General features: G+C 37.4%; 1 protein-coding gene across 2 annotated transcripts; it reads left to right on the top strand.

Moving 5' to 3' along the window:
* Positions 1-5,234: 5,234 nt before the first annotated feature.
* On the top strand, positions 5,235-17,266 carry LOC118826309 (NACHT, LRR and PYD domains-containing protein 3-like). Of its 2 annotated transcripts, none has more exons than XM_036597240.1 (8): positions 5,235-5,387; positions 6,558-6,614; positions 6,736-6,843; positions 9,173-11,164; positions 13,788-13,961; positions 14,554-14,727; positions 15,845-15,891; positions 16,650-17,266. In XM_036597240.1, exons 2-8 carry the CDS (start codon positions 6,568-6,570, stop codon positions 17,210-17,212), a joined length of 3,105 nt encoding a protein of 1,034 aa, XP_036453133.1. In that variant the 5' UTR covers positions 5,235-5,387; positions 6,558-6,567; the 3' UTR covers positions 17,213-17,266. The 2 variants fall into 2 exon arrangements, with proteins under 2 accessions (XP_036453133.1, XP_036453134.1); XM_036597241.1 differs by having other exon boundaries at positions 6,555-6,614.
* The last annotated feature ends 1,939 nt before the right edge of the window (positions 17,267-19,205 follow it).

Below are 19,205 nucleotides of genomic sequence, written 5' to 3'. Positions count from 1 at the left end.
TTAACATTGCACATATCATCTTGAATTCATCAGTGGGGGAGAAGAGCCCAGCTGTGCATCCATAAATAGTGACATGTCCATGGAGAATCGCAGAGTAAGTTATTACCCTTTGTGTAACACTGACGTCTAATGAAACACTAGTTCTGAATGTTTAAAAAACAGAGCACAGAACACATTTTGGTTGCCTCATGGCTATGGTAGCAGTGGACAAACAGTCCAATATGCCCCATCACTGACTGTGTTGCAGAGTCATGAATGGTCTGTAGAAATTATAAATGGTATATATACAAATATTCATGTAGCCTAAAATACAGTGGGCCTTGTTCATTAAACAAACAGAACACATTCCAACATTATTCACTGATATAATCCCAAAATATTCATTGTACTCCCAACACAAAACTCACTCAAGCTTCACAGTTGTCTTCCATGAAACAATCCTAGTCACAGAATAGGCTAGTTTTTCACATTTGAGGACAGAATTAGGTGTTCTGCCATCTTAAAAGGTAGAGGTAGGATCTAGTGTAAACTGACTAATGACCAGAGTAACATGCTCAAAATTTCTTATACACAACTGCTGCATTCTGAACTACCTGGAGCTGATATAAATAGACAGCTGGGCAATTGGCCAGTAACATTTTAGAGTAGTTAAATCTAGTTGTTATGAAAACATGAATTAATTTCTCAGCATCTTGTTGGAAGAGCATGTGTCTCATTTGTATAATTTTCTCAAACAATAAAATGCAGTCTTTGGGATATTCCAAATACGGAACTCAAACTAGCACCCAGTGTTGAACCAAGATCTTTAACTGCAGCTTGTGGAAATCTGCAGATTTTATCCTTGAACTGGTTTTTCAAGCATACTTTGAATACTTCTGTCTTTATCAGTGCATTCTTGGTCATCCAGACTTTTATGTCTGTAACAGAGTCTTCTGTTACATGCAACTATTCAAGGAATCACTTACTTAAAAAAGAATATAGCTCTTAGACAACAAATCCTTCAAATATTTTATATGGAAAACGAACATTTGAAACGTGATGAAAGAGTGAGCTATCAGTGGGATCAAGTTCAGTTTCTTAAGTAATGGCTTCACAACAGATAACTTAAAGACTTTAGGACAAGGCTGAGGTTGGGTGGGATCTTAGAATTATTACTTCATTGATCATTTGTTACTCTAGAAACAGTTCTATCAGGAATTTGTTGTGTTTATTATGATGTATAAATGATAGAGGATCTGATTCAGTCTGTTTTGTGATCCTGATAAACCTAAAGAAGGAACTACTAAATTATGAACAAATTAAGTTGAGCAATAAAATTATATGAAAAAAAGCACATGTTGCAGGTAGTTTTGTCTATGAGTTGTATCTGTTTAATTTATTAGGAGGAACTGTGGTCATTACATTGGTGTTACTCTGTTTTATTCCCATCAGGCAGCACTCCATAGAAACAGCACTGCAGACACACAAAGAAGCACATGTAACTGGACATATTCTGCAAGAGGATTACCAACCAGTGGATGTCCTGCAGACAGTCTTAGAGAAACACAAAACCAGCATGAAGACCAAATATGAGAGCTTATTTGAGGGAATCAAAACACAAGAGAATAAAAATTTCCTCAACAGGATTTACACACAGCTCTCCATTGTAGAAGGAGAGAGTGAAGGAGTGAATGAAGAACATGAGGTTTTACTGATACATCCTTACAAAACTTCCAGGAAACAATTACGAGATACTCCAATCGACTGCTCAGATATATATAAACCTCTACAAGATCTCAGAAAAGAAAAGGAGAAAGAGAACATTAGAACTGCACTGTTTAATTCGGAAATAGAAATAAAACACAAAGAAAGAATAAAAGAAATAAAAGATGATCAGCTTAAAGCTGTGTTTATATTTGATGGTCTGGATGAAAGCAGAATTCCACTGAACTTTAAACAGTGTGAGAAAGTATCTGACATCACCATGACATCATCAGTGGATGTGTTGATGACAAACCTCATCAGAGGAGAGCTGCTTCCCTCTGCCCTGATCTGGATAACCTCCAGACCAGCAGCAGCCAATCAGATCCCTCCTAAATACCTCAACCGTGTGATAGAAATTCAGGGATTCAGTGATCCACAGAAGGAGGAGTCCTTCAGGAGGAGGATCAGTGATGAAGACCAAGCCCAGAGAATCATCTCCCACATTAAGACAGTGAGGAGCCTCCACATCATGTGCCACATTCCAGTCTTCTGCTGGATCTCAGCCACTGTTCTTCAGAGAATCATGAAACAGCGTAAAACAGAACTGGTTTTCAAACAGCTGATGAAAGGCAATGTGATGTTCTATGAAGAGGACCTGAGAGAGAGCGGCATTGATGTCACTGAGGCCTCAGTGTATTCTGGGATTTTCACTGAGATCTTTAGGGAGGAATGTGTGCTTTACCAGAGGAAGGTCTACTGCTTTGTTCATCTGAGCTTTCTCTGCTGTTTATGTGTTTCATTGCTTCTTAAACAAGAATATGAAGCCACTGCAGATATTTAAACCACAATACAGTGAGTGGGACAAGAATATTCAATTGAATGAGCTTCTAAAGGGAGCAGTGGATAAAGCATTACAGGGTGAAAACGGACACCTGGAAAATCACAGAGTACATAAAGAGATTCATCAAAAGAAATGATAAACAATATTATATCTCAACTGAAAGATCCATCAGTATTTTTTTCTGTCTGTCTGAAATGAATGACCAGTCTCTCTCCAGAGAGCTTCATGAGAAGAGAAGCTCTCTCCTGGACCAGTTCAACCCTACCCTGTATGCAGCTGATCTCAGAGGAGTTGGATGAGCTGGACCTGAAGAATTACAACACATCAGAGGAGGTACTGACAGAAAGAATAATTTAACATTCATTTTCTTATAGTACACATTGGTTGTTGCTAGTCATAATATAAAATCCGTGTTATTGATTCAAGGTGAACCCCCACCCTCTTAATGTATGAAATAATCTAACAGGCCTGTGTAGAGCAAGTCTGCAGTTCCCCTCTGCAGATCCCTTCCACCTCACAAACGTATATACAAACAATTTGTAACGTGTTGTGATGCTATTTTCAAAGCAAGGGCTTTTATCTGCAAAAGCAAAATGAAAAATTAAAATAAACTGGAACAGAAACACTTGCATGTGATTTAGGTACACAAATATATTAGCCAGTATATCACTTGCAATGGTTTGATTTATTGTATAAGGTCTCTCAAAAATTGCTTGGTTTAAAACTGCATTTCCTTTAATTATGCCTGCAGCCATCAAATTATATTCTTTTATGTCCTGCACTCAGAAGAACATCTGAGATTAGGCAGTTTTAAAGTGTCAAAGGAAAAAAGGGCACACTTTGTGTAGTTGACTATGTGTAGCATATGTTATAGCAATGTAACAGTTTTTACTTTATATTTCAAATATTAAATATGTTTTTGTTGGTAAAGTGCCATTTAAGGTTAATATGTTTTATAAAAACATAGAGGTTTTACATACAAATCACCGAGGTCAAACCAATACTTAAAGAAATTTTTCTTTTATTTAATGTAGAATACTATGTACATACTACACCTTTACAAATATTCCATATTCAAAGCCATGCTAAAACATGTATTGTGGAGTCTATGCAATATGGCAACATAGAAAACAGCTTCTTAGAGTTGTCACTGGGTTTTATAGATCTAGTTCTCACTTGTTACGATTTTGCTTCTAACAGTAGTCATTTGTTGCCATTGTTTAATATAAATACGTTGGTCCAATGGCAAACTTTTTTTTCAATTTCACAATTACTATTGTATATTTGTTGCCACTATTGTTGTCAAATCTTTATTTTCTATTCATATTACTGTTCTTGTTTTGTTGTTTTGCTATTCTGGGTTGACCAGAGTAGGATGGGCCCTCTCAAAGACAGTGGCTCAGTGAAAAACTGAGCCACTGTACGCTGGGTTTTGGGTTGCTGATGGGTCCTCAGATGTATATGTGAGAAAAGCCTACTGAGTACTGGAGGACTTCACAATGATCAGATGCATCAAGATGAAACTGCATACAAAACCTTCATAAAGCTGCTCTATCACTATGACTACAAATAGTTTACTGTCACCATTGGTAAACATGGGTAACAACACGTCATAAAAAATATATTTAGGATTAATTAGTCCATTATTGCACATTGCTGGAAGTAAATGTGTTCAGGAGTTCTGGTAAAGTGGTAAAACCTAGAATATAAATATCAGATTTAATGATATCAAATGGAATGTAGTTGGAGCACATTACACCAGTATGAAGATCTGTATGCTGACTGCAGAAAGGTAACTACTTCTCTGCAAGTCACTCACTGGCTTAGGACCAAAATCTCTGATCTATTAGATGAATATAATCAGGCCTCTCATATTACTACAGACTGGTCAACTAGCAGTTCCTAGAAATAGAACCAAGTATGATGAAGCAGCATTTAGCGACCCAAACCTGGAATTAGCTGCCAGAAGATTTCAGATTTGCTCCAAATTTGCCAATTTTCACTTGTGCAAACTTTATTTCCTGTCCTGTGCCCCAAAACATTATGCACGTCCTGTTAAATTTAGTCAAGTTTTTTATTGTTTATCTAAATTGCTCTTTTTCATGCTGTTTTTTTTTTCACTTTCATTTAAGCAAAACATTTGGCTTTGTGTATGAAACATGTTATATTGCATGCTTTATCCTACCCTGTCTCTGTATTTTTTTTTGTTTGTTGTTTTTTATCAAAGATATTAATAATATATCCATTAGCAGTTGTTAGTTGTTTTTTGTTGGATTGATTTGGTAATTTGGTACTATAATCATAAACAGTTATTAATGGTCTCTGAAAATTACAATGCTGAGAGCACTTTGCTAGCTGTTAAATACAAACAAGTTTATTTCCTTAATTTTTCACACATATCAAATAACTGTAGCTTCTTGTATGTAAATAAGTAAATAAATAAATAAGTACATAGACAACCATGATGATATTCTTATTCTAATACATTTATTTCATTTACATTTAATCTATTAAATATTAAAACATTTAACTGAGTAAAGTTTTCTGGGTCACTTTGTCTTTTCTTCCAGTAAATTTCTGTGAGCTCCACCACTTTAATTACTGTTGTGATGTAATATGTCTGAAATGTGGTCTGACTGCTTTTTCTGGTTGTAGAGAAAGGGGAAGCTGCAGGTGTTTTAAGCTTCAGTGACAAAGAGAATGAGTGTTTGTAGATGTGTGTGTAACAAAGTGGTCTTCAGGACTGAAATGGGGGTTCAGAGTGTGTGAGATTCTGCTGTAGCTCTCTCAACTAACCCTCTTTGATCATCCTAATAAAGGAATGAAAATGGACTTTCTCCCTGAAGACTAAGAGCCAAAAAAGGTAACAGTTCTTTTTTTTGTTACAGATATCACTGCAGTGTCATATTGTTCACTCTGTATTAGCAATTATGACTTTCAATATTAAGCAGGTTTTTTTAACTGAAAGAGGGCTGGCAGGTGAGGTGATCAGTAAAGCAGGTGATCATTTCCTGTGAAGTCTGTCTTGCTGTATTTCTGTCTACATTCTATGGTCAAATTGTTTAAAAAAGTTCAGCGGGCATGGTGGGCTTAAATTACTTTGGGTTTGGGGTTTAGACCATTACTTTTTGTTTTCAGAAATCTCTTATCGAACAGTACTGAGTAAAAGTATGTCTAAGTGTACACATGAATTCACCTCATGTTTAATGCCAACAGAAAAAAATGCTTTTCTTTCTTGTTCTTGTATGGCTTTTCCTTTCTATTATGTCTTATGAAGCAGCACCATGTAATAGTATCCTTCTCATAGCTATATCTGCTGCATGTTTGCTCTGGCACTGGCTGATCAACCTGTGCACAGAAGCTTTTTGCATACAAACACAAGATCACAGCTAAGCTGAGAAAGATGCAATTATTTTTTAAAATGAATCTGTAGAAGCTAAATGAAAGAAACCCATAATGTATTTTTGTTATTATTTTTATGTAAGGATTTAATTTTGTACTCACAAATATGAAATATTATACTGCAGTAGCATTACAATTGTATCCCGTCTCTTTAAGCAAAAACTAACTGTATGATCTATTGTTTTTTCCATGTTAAGATGCTTCATTAGCATTCCGAACATTATTTTGTCAGCTGTAAATTTTAATGTGTTTTGTCTGCCATTTTTTGTCTATTTGTCTATTTTTTCCATGTGTGCTTCACTCTCTTCTCTAGTACAAGTACTGGATAATGTCAAAGAAAAATCCTACCATTTTTAAGAGGACTACATGATTTAAATGGGGCCATATTATGGAAAACTGAATTTCCTTAAAGTTTTAAAGTAAAGGAGTTTGGAATTATATGTAATCATAGTTAATGTCACAATTCACTCCTTAATCCATAAACAAACTTAATTCATTGTCTTTGTGATGTCCCAGGAACCAACTAATTTACTAATATCCATCTGTTCAGTCCACAACAGTTTAGCTTGCCCATTTATATTTGAGTTCTAATTGGTGTTTCAGCTTTGAGTATGTGTGTTTTGAAAAGTAGAAACGTTGTGATGGAGCACCAGAACTCTAAGAGAGGAGGAGGAACCTCTAACCCAAAGTGAGTAGCTTTCCATCAGTGTGAGAAAATAGGAAACATTGTTTATGTCAATTATGTTCAAGCTAAATGAGTTTTAAGTAATTGCTCATCACTTCATTCTCGTCTTGTTAAAATGCTTCAGGGCAATGCGTGCAGGATCTCCAGCACCTAGCTGTGTGTCAACAAAGAGTGATGATTCTATGGACAGTCCTCCTGTTTTCAGCAGTGGACCTGTGCCCTTTACCCAAAAGTGAGTTATTGTCCTTTACCGAAAAATGTAGGATATGAGCCCTTTAAGAATCAAAGATTTTCAAGTGTATTTGTCTTTATCAGGTATCATTTTAATTAATATATTCAACTAACTCAACAGCCTACCGCAAGTGCTTTACAATCCTATGGATGTTTTTATGGAAAACTACTGATAGAAACAGTACAGCTATGTGTGTTGGAGCATCAGAACTCCAGGAAAGGAGGAGGTGGTTTTAGAGGCCTATCTCTCTGCCTCTCTTCCTCTTAGTGCTCAGTGTCATCCCGTATTGTCACGCCTTAAGGGATTTTGGAAGAAGACTGCAAAGATTTTTATCTTTGACCCCTTTCTGAACATAACCTCCAGTATTTGGTACAATCCCTGTTTATGTATAGGTAAATCCTCTTTTTATTGGAAAGAATGGGTACAGAGGGGCATTGCAGTGCTTGGTGACCACTACATTGAGCAGGACCTCAAATCCTTTAATGAGACCTCTATTTTATCAAGCTATGGTAGGGGACACAAAGCATCACTCAATGTTATTGCAGAAACATAACACCACCAATTCCCTGAAAACTGTATGGGAGACAGATTTTGGAATCACTTTTACCAACATTCTACATAATTTAAAGAGCATGTCACACGATATTCACACTAGGTTTATTCAATTTAAGATTATTAATAGAATGTATTGAACAACCTCTAAACTGTATAAGGCTTACCTTAAAAATGATTCTGGTTGCTGGCAGTTCACTGATGAGGGTACAATAACTTATGTCCTATAGTCTCGCCCCAAAGTACAGGACTTTTTGAAATTATTCCACAATTGTATTCAGAGAATTGTTGGCCAGAAAGTCCCCTTTTGCATTTGTCTTTTTTTGTTGGGGGCCCCATCCACTATGAAAGACACACTTCCTTCTATCTACACTGAACGAGTTCAGACTGCTGTTAGGTTGGGCAGGAGACTGCTCCTGCATCCAGCAATGGAAGTCAGCTTACATACCATCAATTTCAGACTGGCAGTACTGTGTAGAATGGTACTACTTGAAATGGGAAAGATTTCTTCACTATATCAATGACCCTTAGAAGATAAACTTATGGCTTAGCTCCCCTTCATGTGTATACACACACATACTCAACACAGCCCCACTACTACAAAGCCGTTTTTTCTTTCTTTAAAAAAAAAAAAGAAAATACCTGTATTTTAGATTTTCCTTTTAGTTATGTTTGGTCTCTCTCTTTTGAGGTAGTTGTCAGTTTGTACATTGTCTCCTTTTTCCTGTTTTATGTATATGTATAGTTGTATGTTCTAAAATACAATAAAATGTCAATCACAAAAAAAAAAACCTCTAGCAAGGGAAAACAGTTGAAATAGCTAAAGATAATGTTTCGGTGGCTAACCTGTTTTGCTTGGGTTAATTATTGTACTCTGGATGTTAAAAAAGCAAGGACTAGAGGAATTTGGGGTGGGTTTTAGCCGAGAGGTATCTTTGTTAGTTATTTTGCTGCAAACCAGCAATAAAAAGTTTAATAAATTGTCCCCAGGTTACATCTGGTTCTGCAAGACTACAGCACACGTAGCACAGCATAATACCCGTTGTCCAGCACATGTCCGGTTGCTCTATAATTGTGATTTTAAACCTCAGCAGTAGAGAAAGCTGTTCTAACATGTCTGGTCACAGCATTTTGCATTCATGTTTGTAAACGCTTTTTTGGTATGTTGTGGTGTAGTAGGTCACAACATTGCTCTCCATGTGGCAGACTGGGACTTTATTCCCTGTCTAGGCGAGCACACTGTGCTATACCAATAAGAGGCCTTGGGCAATACATTAGCTTATTTCTATGATATAATGCAAACTGTCGAGCCCCTTATATTTAAATGTGTAGAAACATACATACAGAGGCAAGGCAAATTACTCTAAAAACAAAGTGTGTTAGCCAACCATTGACCACATAGTTTGCTATTTAGTTCACAGATATAAAATTCAGAACAGGTGCTATTTTTATGCTACATACCAGTTCAATTATAATTATAAACTTCTTACATGAAAACTTTTTAAAATGTAACACAAAGTTATAATTACTTGGTTACACAGTTGTGTGTGATGGCTATTTTTCCTAGTTAGCAAGACTCTAACTTCCACAAGTACATACATGAAACATGAAAGCCCATTAACACTCTTGATATGATATTTTCCAGGTTACCTAGAATTGCCTCAATGCTCATGTGCCCAGTCGACCAGCAGCATTTGGGACACTGTTTTTCATAATGTAGAATATAAAACATATATTGGTGTTTATGTTATGTTTGTTACTGTATGATCCCCATCAGGCAGCACTCCACAGAAACAGCACTACAGATAAAGACCCTGGAAACTGGACACCTGCAGCAGAATTCTTTCCAAACAGTGGATGACTTCCTCCATACAGTCTTAGCGAGGCACAAAACCAGCATGAAGAACAAGTATGAGACCTTATTTGAGGGAATCAAAACACAAGAGAATAAAACCCTTCTGAATAGGGTTTACACACAGCTCTACATCATAGAGGGAGAGAGTGAAGGAGTGAATGAGGAACATGAGGTTTTACAGATGGACAAAACCCCCAAAAAACACTTACAGGACATTCCAATCAACTGCTCAGAAATTTTTAAACCTCTACATGGACCTGAAAGCGAAATGAATATTAGTGCTGTGATGGCTAAAAATCTCAGCCTCAATGGAGAAGATGATGGGCAAAATGTGCAAAAGCTCAGAACAGTTCTGACTAAAGGCATTGCTGGAATTGGAAAAACAGTCTCCGTGCAGAAGTTCATTCTGGACTGGGCTGAAGAAAAAAACAATCAGGATGTAGATTTCATGTTTGTGCTTCCGTTTCGGGAGCTGAACCTGATTAGAGATGATCAATACAGTCTTCATGGACTTCTGTGTGGTTTCCATCCTGAGCTCAAAGATCTGCACCCAAAGATTTTTGATCAGCTCAAAGCTGTGTTTATATTTGATGGTCTGGATGAAAGCAGAATTCCACTAAACTTTGAACAGTGTGAGAAAATATCTGACATCACCATGACATCATCAGTGGGTGTGTTGATGACAAATCTCATCAAAGGAGAGCTGCTTCTATCTGCTCTGATCTGGATAACCTCCCGACCAGCAGCAGCCAATCAGATTCCTCCTAAATACATCAACCGTGTGACAGAAATTCAGGGATTCAATGACCCACAGAAGGAGGAGTACTTCAGGAAGAGAATCGGCAATGAAGACCAAGCCAAGAAAGTCATCTCACACATTAAGACAGCAAGGAGCCTCCACATCATGTGCCACATTCCAGTCTTCTGCTGGATCTCAGCCACTGTTCTTCAGCAAATCATGAAACAACGTAAAACAGAAATCCCTAAAACTCTGACTGAAATGTACTCACACTTCCTGCTCACTCAGACAAACATGAAGAATGAGAAGTATGCAGAGGAAGATGAGAGAGACCCAAAGAACCTGCTGGAGTCCAACAGAACCATGATACTGAAACTGGCTGAACTGGCTTTCAAACAGCTGATGAAGGGCAACGTGATGTTCTATGAAGAGGACCTGAGAGAGAGCGGCATTGATGTCACTGAGGCCTCAGTGTATTCTGGGATTTTCACTGAGATCTTTAGGGAGGAATGTGTGCTTTATCAGAGGAAGGTCTACTGCTTTGTTCATTTGAGCTTTCAGGAGTTCCTGGCTGCTGTTTATGTGTTTCACTGCTATGAGAGCAAGATCATGGAGCCACTGCAGTTTTTCCTGCATGATAATCAGCATAATCACAGAAGCCACTCCAAGACACATAAGCATAGGAGTCAGCCTGAGAATGTTCCACTTGATGAGTTGCTAAAGGAAGCAGTTGATAAATCCTTAAAGAGCCTGAATGGACACCTGGATCTTTTCCTCCGTTTCCTGCTGGGCATCTCACTCAAGTCCAACCAAAGACTCCTACGGGGCCTACTTACACACACATACAGCTGCCCAAAGAAAACAATGCAGTACATCAAGGAGCTAATAAAAAGAAATGAAGATAAACAATATAAAATCTCAACTGACAGATCCATTAATCTTTTTCTCTGTCTGTCTGAAATGAATGATCAGTCTCTCTCCAAAGAGGTTCGGGAGTATCTAAAATCTGAGAAGCACTCAGAAAAGAAGATTTCTCCTGGACAGTGTTCAGTATTAGCCTGCATGCTTCTGATCTCAGATGAGGTGATAGATGAGCTGGACTTGAAGAAGTACAACACATCAGAGGAGGGTTACAGGAGACTGAGCCCAGCTTTGACTGTCTGCAGAAAAGCTCTGTGAGTTACATATCTAGATTCTTATGACAAGTCTAGTTTACTGTAACTTTTATAAATATTTGCATAATAGTACTTCACAGATTACAAGTAAGGTTTTAGCTATTTGGTATTCAGATTTTCCAGTATGTACACTTTATTACAAACATCTCCTTTATAACTCCAACTTGCTGGTGTACAGTTAGAAGATGTAGACCACCTGTTAATGCTAACTTTCTGTTAGCCATTCTCTATTCACATACTTCTCAACTTTGGAGTTAATGGAATGGTTATCAAGAAAGTACATAAGCCCATACTTTTTATAACATTTTGGAATAACTTTTCCATAAAATCTCTGACACCAATGGTATCGCATTGGCATTATAAACTAAAACAGAATGGCTGTGTGAGTGAAAGCATTTGTACTGAGTTATGGATAAAAATCTTTGGTTGAACTCACACTCCTGTAACTTAAGAATAACAGTTAGTTTTTGTTGTTCTCCAAAATTCTCTATAATTACATAGTTATATAATAATATGCATTATGATGTAATAGGCTTGAGTTTTTATATTTGCAAATATTCCTATACACATATAGGAAGTTGTGTGCACATATAAATCTGTCCTTACCACCTTCTTACCTTTGTAGTTTGGATTCCAAACACTTTTCTGTTACAAACTGTTGTGGGCTACTGATGAGTAGAACTCTGGAACGTCATTTGTGGCAATTGCAGTGGGGGCAAGGGAGCGTCTTTTTTTTTTCAGACATAATGCCCAAAAGAGTCAACATTTTTATTTGCCAAGTACCAAGTGTACAAGGAATTTCTCTGGTGCAGGTGTCAAAGTAAAATTAAATCCAATAAAACAATGGGGAAACATGAACGCCAGGCCATTCTTTTTAGTATGGTAAAATCCAATAAAACTAAAATAAAAAAAATAAAAAAAAAAACTGCAAGTAAAATGATGTGCAATGGGAGATGAATACATACACAGTCAAGTACTGGAGGTACATATAGTATGTACAGTGTGGAAAAATCTTTGATCTTGCCATGGAAGAGATTCAGGAGACTGGGGTTTGCGGAAATAATGATGGTTTTATTAAAAAGAGAGCGCTCAGTATACCTGTCTTAATCTCACCCCAATCTAAACAGCAGCTCAGATACACAGCTTTTATGCTATGCCACTGACCCCCTCCCCCAAAAGAGTCATACAGAACAGAGTGGGACATTTGAATCCTGTCTTTAATACCTTTCTGCCCCAGGACATCCTCCTTGGGGGTGTTGTAAGGCCATTTGGTGTAACTGTTCAAACCACGAGTACAGAAATGGAGGTGGCTTCTTAAATCCTTCAGCATTAATACTGTTTAACAATGAATAACAATTAAAGCAAAGGAAAATACACAGAAAACTAGAAAATAAATCAAAATAAAACAATTCCCAACAACAGCGAAGAGAATTGAGGAGCAAATTAAGCATCTATAAAATATGTATATTGCATATGTGTATATTACATATGTGCACTGATTTTACATCAATATGATGTTAGCATGTGATATTTGGAAGACGTTGGATTTTGGTTACACAACTTAAAACCAACAAAATATCAATGTCAGCTGTCGTCAGTATTCTACACCAAAGTGACATTGTAACCCAATATCACAACCTTCCATTAACCAGATATCATTGTCTAACAATGTTGCTAGCCAGCTGGCATCATTGTTTGAAATGACACTGACCATAGCAGTGTCATTTGCAACTTCAGAAAAAAACACTTTTCAAAAGTTTTACAGAATCATTGTTGGAAGTGCAGTCATTGGTGCAGAGAGAGGAGAGCAGAGTAGAGAGAGCACATAGCCTTAACTAGCGCTAAGGCAGAGAGGGTCCAAAATGTGGTTATCCACTCTGACGTATTGTTTCCTGTTAGACAAGAAGTTGTGGATTCAGTAGCAGACAGGTGGGCAGACATTGAACTGCCACAGTTTATCTAATAGAAGGTCTGGAATGATGGTGTTGAAAGCAGAGCTAAAGTCTACAAGCAGCATGCAGGCATAAGTGTTGGGGCTATCCAGGTGTGGCAGGATGTAGTACAGATACAAATTAACTGTATCATCATCAGCTATATATACAAACTGCAGAGAGTCCTTGAGAGTATCAGACATGACTTTAAGATGCTGAAGTAAAAGTCTCTGAAAACAATGACTAAACATGTTAAGGCAACTGGTCTGTAGTCTTTCAGGCAGGAAATCTGCTTTTTGGAATGAGAATGAGGAAATAGACCCCAACCAGAATCACATAGTTAAATTCCCAAGGTGAGTGGAAATTGCAGCTGATGATATGAGTTTCCAGTTCAGGACAGCACATTCTGGCCAGAAAGGTTATATCCCTGCACCAACATCTTGTTGCTGAGTGAGCACAGGTTGGAAAGAAGTATGCTAGGGAGCTCCAGGAGCTCATTCCAGTTGCACAAAGAATGGTCACGATGGGCTTCTTTGGCTGCAGACAATGGCCATAATGTCTGGTTATGTCCCATGCCCTCCATAAAGCACTCCTTTACTTTTTAGTGTTTTATTAATATTGTGTTTATTGATGCTTGTTCCATATCTCCTGTTTAAAGTATACTGTGTTCTGTGCTTATTTTTGCTTTACAGACTAGCTGGCTGTAATCTCACCATAAACTCATGTGAAACTCTGTGCTCTGCTCTACAATCAGCAAACTCTTCCCTAAAAGAGTTGGACCTCAGTAACAATGATCTGCAGGATTCAGGAGTGGTGCTGCTCTGTGCTGGACTGAAGAGTTTGCACTGTAAACTGGAGATACTCCGGTGAGTTGTCTCTATATAAGATCTTAAATAGTAAATGTTAATCTCTTTTGAAAAATAAATATTAAGGCCTATTCCGCATTTGGAAAAGCATGAACGTGAAGAAATATTATAGAGATCAGCTACAAAATGCAAGATAGAACTGAGGAGAAATGGTGAAGTAAATATGAACAAGAAAGTATGTAGGAGAGAATGATAAAGTTAGTTCCAAAAAGGACATTAATTAAGGAATAATTAAATAAAAGTAAATCGAAAAAAGACAGCACTGTATTTGCAAACTCTAAGTGTTTTTTTTACTCAATATTCCCTTAATTCAGTCATTGCCAATTCCTACCTACTAGTGCCTACTAGTCTCCCCTTATCTCATGAAGCTACCAAGCCAGGAGTGCTTATTAATTCAAATATACCAGTTTTAATATCAACCTATTAAAATAAGCCTTTATAAGCTCCAATTCTTTTCCATTAAAATATGCCTGGATAAGCTCCAATACAGATAAATTAAAATATGCATGGATAAACTCCTGGAGATATGATCAGGAAGAAATGTGCCATCTCTATATCAATATTATCTGTCCTTTTTATTGTCTTTTTGCAGATTGTCTGGTTGTATGGTTACAGATGAAGGCTGCTGCTCTCTGGCTTCAGCTCTGAAATCAAACTCCTCCCACCTGAGAGAACTGGATTTGACATATAATGACCCAGGAGAGTCTGGAGTGACACTGCTGTCTGATCTACTGGAGGATCCTCACTGCGCACTGGACACACTGAAGTAAGTGTGTGTCAGCTAGTGGACAGGGCTTTCTGACAAACTGCGATTTTGTTGTTCTGTAATTTATATGCTTGGCTTTGTAGTGGACTGGTAATTTATTTTTGTCCTAAAGTGTGGCAAAATCATGACTGAGTTTTTTGTAACAGATTTTTTAATTGACAGTAGCAAACACACTACATGAAGTCTCTATGAACAATTGTCAGTGATGAAACAAATAAATTTTACATATATCTAGTAATCTATTACAGTCTTGTATGCTGTAAATAACAATTTTATTGCTTTAATTCCCTTTTTTAAGAAAAGGCTTTTGTCCATTAACAGTACAATAATTTTCTGATTTTCTGGAGGAAGGTGCAGTATATCACTACCCTAACCCTGGGTGCATTCCAAATGGCATACTACTATACTATATACTGCATACTGCACCAGTATATAATGTATACTGCACGCTACTCTTCATAATAGTATACAGAAGAGTATTCAGTATACAATATCTGCGTGCCCTACATGTTGGGCATGGGCGCGACTAGACTGACATGCGACTGACTCAATCAGGCTGATCTCAAAACTGCTCCATTTTAATCAGGTCTCCAATCACTGCTTAGCAACCATTACTAGCAGCTTTTTAGCTCTTTTCAGGTCAGGCCTTCAGCAACACATGAGAATAACTCAAAACCAGCCAAAAAAGCAACAGCAGGACAAATTAATTTATATGACACTTTTTGGAGCAAACCAAACCAAAAGACAGTTACATCCTCCCAAAATGGTCATGTTTCAGTATATCATGGAGATAGCCCTGGCCAAATACTGGAATATTTATCCTGATCAGTATATCATCTGAATATGTTTGGTGTACTGGGGAAATTCATGTTGGTCGCATACTGCATACTACTTAACACTTTCGGGCACAATCACACTGATGTTAGCAGAATATACTAGGCTATTTTGAACACAGCCCCTGTTTACTTTTCTGGATATTACTACCCTGGGTACCTAAAGAAAAGGCAGAAATGGTAATAGGAAGACAAAACTGTTCATAAAGCATGTTTTAAACTTGTAATACATTTGAATTAATTCATTAATGTGGCTGTATGTGTGTGCCTTCTTTCTTCTTTAGGGTGGAATACGGAGGGAAGATCAGGATCAACCCAGGACTAAAGAAATGTAAGTTCACTTTGTTCAGTGTGATGTACTCACACACTCTTGACCTTGAAATATTTGTCAGACCTGATGGGACTGCTCACAGTAGGTATGGAGATCATTTTTCAAATATGTGTTCGGCCCAGGGCACTGCCCCAGTTTCACTCTTTAACAGATTTTACCCTGTGTTTCCCTCTGCTTTTAGTTGAATTCTTTAACAATTTCTGCCATGCATTTCCCCCTGCTGTAGTTAATCTCTTTAACAGATTCTACTATACATTACCCCTGCTTTACTTTAACTCTTAAACAGATTTAACTCTGCATATACCCATGCTTTTGTTTATCTCTTAAACAGAGCATACCCTGTATTTCTCCCTGCCTTTGTTCAACTTTTTTAACAGATTTATCATGCATTTCTTCCTACTCTAATTTAACTCAAACAGATTTCACTCCGTATTTCTCTCTGCCGCTGTTTATCTCTGTAACACAGTGGCTTCCCACCTGCTCTTCAGGGCCCTCCAGACAGTTTTTCTACTTAGTACAGTTTAGTAGAGCCAAAAATGTTTATTTTTAATTTGTTTGGCCAAACAGTTTCGGACTAAAACCATCTGGTTCCGAAAAAAAACTGTCAAGCTCAGGTTGGGTTTGAACTCAGGACTTGATGATGTGGTATGGGCAGGCTTGGACTCAGGCTGTATTTGGGTTTGAAGTGACATTTCAGACAAAATTAAAGCTCTAACACACACTGTGTATTCTCCCTCATCTAATCTGTTTCTTTTCAGTTGCCTGTGAGCTCACTCTGGACCCAAACACAATAAACAGTAAACTCACTCTGTCTGAGGCAAACAGAAAGGTGGAATGGGTGAATACATTGAAGAAATGGCCATATCTGGATCATGCAGAAACATTTGATTATTATAATCAGGTTCTGAGTGTGGAGAGTCTGACAGGACGCTGTTACTGGGAGGCTGAGTGGAGTGGGATCAGGGCTGGTATAGCCGTCTCATACAGAGGAATCAACAGGAAAGGAGACAGTGAGGACTGTATGTTTGGATACACTAATCAGTCCTGGAGTCTGTACTGCTATAAAGATGGGTACTCTGTCTGGCACAATTATAAAAGAATTGTTGTACCTGTCCCCCGTTCCCGGTCCCGATCCCGCAGAGTAGGAGTGTATCTGGACTGGGTGGCTGGCACTCTGTCCTTCTACACCATCTCCCCTGACACACACACACTGACACACCTACACACATTCAACACCACATTCACTGAACCACTCTACGCCGGGTTTTGGGTTTGTGATCACTCCTCAGTGCATCTGTGTGTGACACAGAATAGATTCTAAATCCTGGTGGAACATTTAAGCCTACACAGTGGACATTTTCTATTGAAAAAAAGATGGTTCTTCAAGGGTTCTTTAGTAAAAGCAATGGTTCTACTTAGAACTCTTTTTTGCATGGTGAAATGGTTCTTTAGATTGATGTAGAATGTGTTGTGTATAGTTCTATACAAAACCTTTTTGAAAATGGTTCTATATCACATCAAAGGCTTCTGCGATTGTCTCAAAGTCACTGGATGATATATTGTTGCTGTTAGTATTTTTTTAAGGAACATTAACATCCCCTCTCCCCACCACTCTCACCACCACCCGGCACAGGCCTACATACACATATGCCTGCTTATTTTTAAACAAAACTCACACTTGATTGCTTGTAGTAGTCCATCAGTGCTGCTTATAACTTTTATGATGTGATATTATGATTGCTGTTGCATGCATCTGACAGCAAAAGGGTATTTGTTTGTTTCTGCTGTTATTTTTATGATACTGATGTCTAGAATCAGTGCTCTGAGGTAGGACACACTGTTATGGACAAGTATTTCCTTTGCTGTAATTTCTTGACATTTGTTCACTGATTGTTGTCTTGAAATGAGAAATACACATAAAAAATAGAGAGAACTAAATAGGATAACACTTTATTTTGATAGTACACTGTAGGTGGTTTGTAGATGCTCAGTCTGTCTTTAACTTCCAATTGAATGATGTTTCCCATATGTGTCCTTTTTTGAACCCTGCCAACCTTAAAAATACTATGTATGCAACCTGCCTATGAACACCAATCATTACAGTTTAATTTTACTATTAATTTTACCAAAAAGTGTCAAGCAACAACCCAATATCAGAAAAGAAGTTCAGAAAAACAGCATTTTTGGCAGACAATAAGCCTTTATAAATCTTATGTGGATCTATGTCAGTTGTCATGATGAGCTTATGTAGGTGTCATGTAGCCTTGTAAACATCCTCCAGTGAAATGTTACCAATACATCTGTTCTAGAACATGTTTTTGGTCTCTCTAGTCTATTAAACATCCTAAAATGAAACTGACAGAGAAAATGAGCAACAATAAAGGCTGAGCTACACTTCATTTTTGTAAATATGTAAATAATTACTGTGAAACACAATGTGAAAATGCCATTCCTGATCTTCTCTCTTCATATCAATACATGTGTAGATGTAAAGTGAAAAATCTGTGGGTTTTATTGTGTAGGTGTTGGGATGTTTTATAAGTATTTTGTGTGCTTTTCTGAATTGTTGTACTTGTTTATTTTACATTTCCTTTTCCTGGAGTGATGCAAATATAAATGCTGTACACAGGAAAGTGTACAGTATTAAATAAAGTAAAACCCATCTAAACAATTACATGCATTAGAAGTTTTTTATTGTGAGTGCGTCTGTGAGGCTGTTCACACATTGCATTCACACGTATGTCATGTCTAGGTCATAGCTGGATAATCTTACTGCATTACATTTACCCTTTTCACTAAAATGTGTCCCCAGTATGACCAGATGAGATCCCGTCTTACTTTTTTCTTTTCTTAATGTTTGTGATGATGTAAGGTACTCCTTGCACATCACAAATAAAGACTATTGTATATACTTACCTGTACTTACCTGTGGACTGATCATCCTTATCTCTAAGAACTGAAAAGAGAACTGAGTAAGTACTTCTGAGTTTTACTTACCTGGATGAGTCCATTCTCTGTAGAAGGGGAGGTAGGAATAAAACCTGTAAAAGAGAAAGCTGTGTTGATAAGTGTACACCGTAGTTGTAGAAGAAGGCTTATGATGTCATGACTGTGTATATGAACAGTGAGTGGAGATTATGCAATATAATTACTGTTGTATGTAAATTATATGAATATTCAGTACTCTTGTTTTTCCCCATGTTAGTAATGGTTTATTCTAGGGGACGAGCTACCTAGCTGACCTGTATTAAGTTAATATGATTTATATAACTTCGCAGTCATAGATCTATGCTCTCTGGTTGTAGAGATTGTTA

Source organism: Colossoma macropomum, unplaced genomic scaffold (genome assembly GCF_904425465.1).
Source record: "Colossoma macropomum unplaced genomic scaffold, Colossoma_macropomum, whole genome shotgun sequence".
NCBI classification, from domain to species: domain Eukaryota; kingdom Metazoa; phylum Chordata; class Actinopteri; order Characiformes; family Serrasalmidae; genus Colossoma; species Colossoma macropomum.
This window is presented reverse-complemented; position numbering and strand designations above follow the sequence as displayed.